This window comes from Abrus precatorius, unplaced genomic scaffold (assembly GCF_003935025.1).
Source record: "Abrus precatorius isolate BTA unplaced genomic scaffold, Abrus_2018 Scaffold8, whole genome shotgun sequence".
Taxonomy (NCBI): domain Eukaryota; kingdom Viridiplantae; phylum Streptophyta; class Magnoliopsida; order Fabales; family Fabaceae; genus Abrus; species Abrus precatorius.
In genome coordinates, this window is record NW_020874428.1 from 15,584,676 (window position 1) to 15,587,578 (window position 2,903).

General features: G+C 31.4%; 1 protein-coding gene across 1 annotated transcript; it reads left to right on the forward strand.

Moving 5' to 3' along the window:
• The first annotated feature begins 1,973 nt into the window (after window positions 1-1,973).
• Window positions 1,974-2,626, forward strand: LOC113848352 (E3 ubiquitin ligase BIG BROTHER-related-like). The gene has a single exon (XM_027477825.1). It carries the CDS (start codon window positions 2,015-2,017, stop codon window positions 2,624-2,626), a length of 612 nt encoding a protein of 203 aa, XP_027333626.1. The 5' UTR covers window positions 1,974-2,014.
• The last annotated feature ends 277 nt before the right edge of the window (window positions 2,627-2,903 follow it).

Below are 2,903 nucleotides of genomic sequence, written 5' to 3' on the forward strand. Positions count from 1 at the left end.
TAAATTCTAGTATCGAAACCCAGAACTAACGAAGTACAGCAAAAGATTGCTGTTGCTGTCGAGAGTACGTGACTCCTTATTCACAAATTATCAATATAATTTTATTATTTTATAATTTTATATAAGTAAATTTATAATTTTAGTATGCTTACAGGACATGTTATTAGGAAGAAAAAATTCATAATAAATCTTCATGCTTATAAAATTATTTTATATCTTTCTTCTTCAAGTTTCTTGATACTTAGATGAATAAGTCTATTTTAGCCTAATTAAAATAAGCTAAAGTTTCCAATGATCTAAGACCTAAGTAAATAAATACCTCATTTCAATTGGACCTAAAAATCTTCAACCTCGTTCAATTCTAATTTTAGTAAGAAAAAACATGCAGGTCCGAACTCAGGTTGATTTTGCTATAAAAAGCCTCTTAGAACTAATTGTCTCCATTGTATGTCTTAATTAAAATACATTTCTTGTACATTTTAAAATGTTCCAAAACAAATTAAACTATTGGACCAATTAAATCATGAATTAGTTGTACTTAATGTTCAAATATAATTTAATTTAGCTTCGGTTCAACCACAAAATTAACTAGTTGAACTAATCAAATTATAATATAAAGCTTTGTTGTTTAATTTTTAGTTTGGTTTATAAAGGATCGATTTAATAACTTCAGTTGGCACTTAGCTAAGATTGTGATGTCTAAGATTCGAGTTTTTTTTTTACTTTTTTGGTCCTGTTACTTGAATTTCTACTTTGTTATGTGCATGTTAGCGGAATTTTAGCTCTTTTACGGGTGACATACAATTAAGGAAAATTTTGCCGAGCAGTTTAATTTCAATTTTGTTATTCTTCTCAGTTAATGGGTAGGTTTTTCTTTTGTTGGTAGAGTTATTGGGTAGGTATGATGTTGGCAGAGGCATGCTTCTCTTTTCAAAATTTATTTTTCAAGATTTTACTTTTCGCTTCATTTTCATGCATTTTTTTCCCCTAGATTACAGGTATTTTTCACGAGAAACAATTTCGAGCTGAGTAGGACCAGATGCGTCTTTGCAGCTTTAAAAGCAGATTTTTTTGTTTTCTTTTTTTTTCTTTTACTTGCTCCTAATGCGAATTGAAACACGTACTTTTGCATGGGTGCTCTTCTAGTTGTTCGTAAAATTGAGTGGCCAGCTCTGGAGCATTCTTGCACGTTCATATTTGTTAAACTACAAAGGTAGATTAAAGTTTTAGTTCTCTACTAAGACTCCCTTTCTTAGCAGTTATATTTGTAATTTTACATTTTCTTTTTCTTAATTTAAAATAAGAAAAAAATACTATACATGCAAAGTGTCTAAACTTTAATTAAAATAATGCATACTTTAAAAGTATTGAATTTTTTTTCCAAAATGAGGATGACAAAGGTCGAAAAGGCATATGTCGAAAATGCAAGATTAGGGAGGAAAAAAGTTAGATAAAAACATATGAAGAGGACTTATAAAATTGAGTCTGAAACCCTTTTTACCCCTTCTAAAGCAATTTTGTTTCTTGGATAACGATAGGAATCGTGATCACACGTGTTCCTGATAATTTTTTTATTTGATATATTCTAGCTAAAGAAATTGATAAATATGACTACGATGATAATTTAATATACAATGAAGGGTGCACAACTCGAGGCAACAACAAGCTGAAGCAGCAGCAATTACTAGCTGGTATCTTCAATTTTGGAATAAGGTATATTGCAACTTAAGGATAATGTTTTGCTATTGCTTTGCACGTAAGCTACCTTATCCAAAGTTTATGTGTATTATAGGTGATGACAAACCATAGGAATAGCCAAGAATCTAGAATATTGAGAACCCATGAAAACGGTTTTCTATTACTTAACATGGAAGTTTTGTTCAACCTCAAAGAAATATCTAAACATATGCTTTCATTCATCTCCTCATATACCACAATCACATTGTTATTCTGTTCACAACCCATCAATCAATTTGTTGTGTAATCAACATCCTTTTGTTCTTTTGTGTAATCAATGGAAGGTGAAGAAGGCAAAAAATCTCCCCAAAAGACCCCATCACACAGTCAACTTGAGCAAGTTGACTCTGATTTTGTTCTAGCATTTGGCTTGCAAGAGCAAGATGGGACATTCACAACTTTTGCAACATTTGAAAGTGATAGTGAGAGTGAATCCTCTTTTGGCAATGATGATGATGATGGCGGTGATGATGCTGATTTTTTCCTGAGCCAAGAGTTTGAAACCGACCTTCGGTTTCTTGAGAGTGAAGGAAGCAATGATGATGATTATGATGATGATGAAGGAATGGAAGGAGATGTTATTGATGTGGATGAGTTGACTTATGAAGAGTTGATTGAGTTGGGTGATTTTATAGGAAAAGAGAAGAGAGGGTTATCACCTAATGAAATTTCTTCATGCTTGCAATCTTGCACTTTCAATGCTGCTGAAAACAAAAGTGGAATTGATCTTTGTGTGATTTGTCAGGTTGAATATGAAGAAGGTCAGGCCTTGGTGGCAATTCAATGTGAACACCCTTATCATACAGATTGCATAAGCAAGTGGCTTCAAATTAAGAAGGTTTGCCCAATATGTAGCAGTGAAATTTCAGTTCCCAAAAGGGTTAATTAAGAATACTTGTCTTTTAGATAGCATTGTAAAATTTGTGTCATTAATTTGTGCAAATTTAATCAATTTGAATGAATGAAAATAGTTGAGAAAATAAAAGCAGAACTTAAGGTTTGTAACATATACAAGTCACAGAAGATTGATGTTTCAAGATAAACTGAAAGTCAAATTCTACTTTGTTATCAATTCCTTGTATCTTTTAATCTATTCATTCGTGAATTTCCTCATAGATATGAAGAAATTATTGTGCATGATCTATTTGGTTAGATTTTAGTAAAAT

What these genes read in the sequence shown, in the direction of transcription:
- LOC113848352 (XM_027477825.1), top strand. Translation starts at nt 2,015, where the DNA reads ATGGAAGGTGAAGAAGGCAAAAAATCTCCCCAAAAGACCCCATCACAC.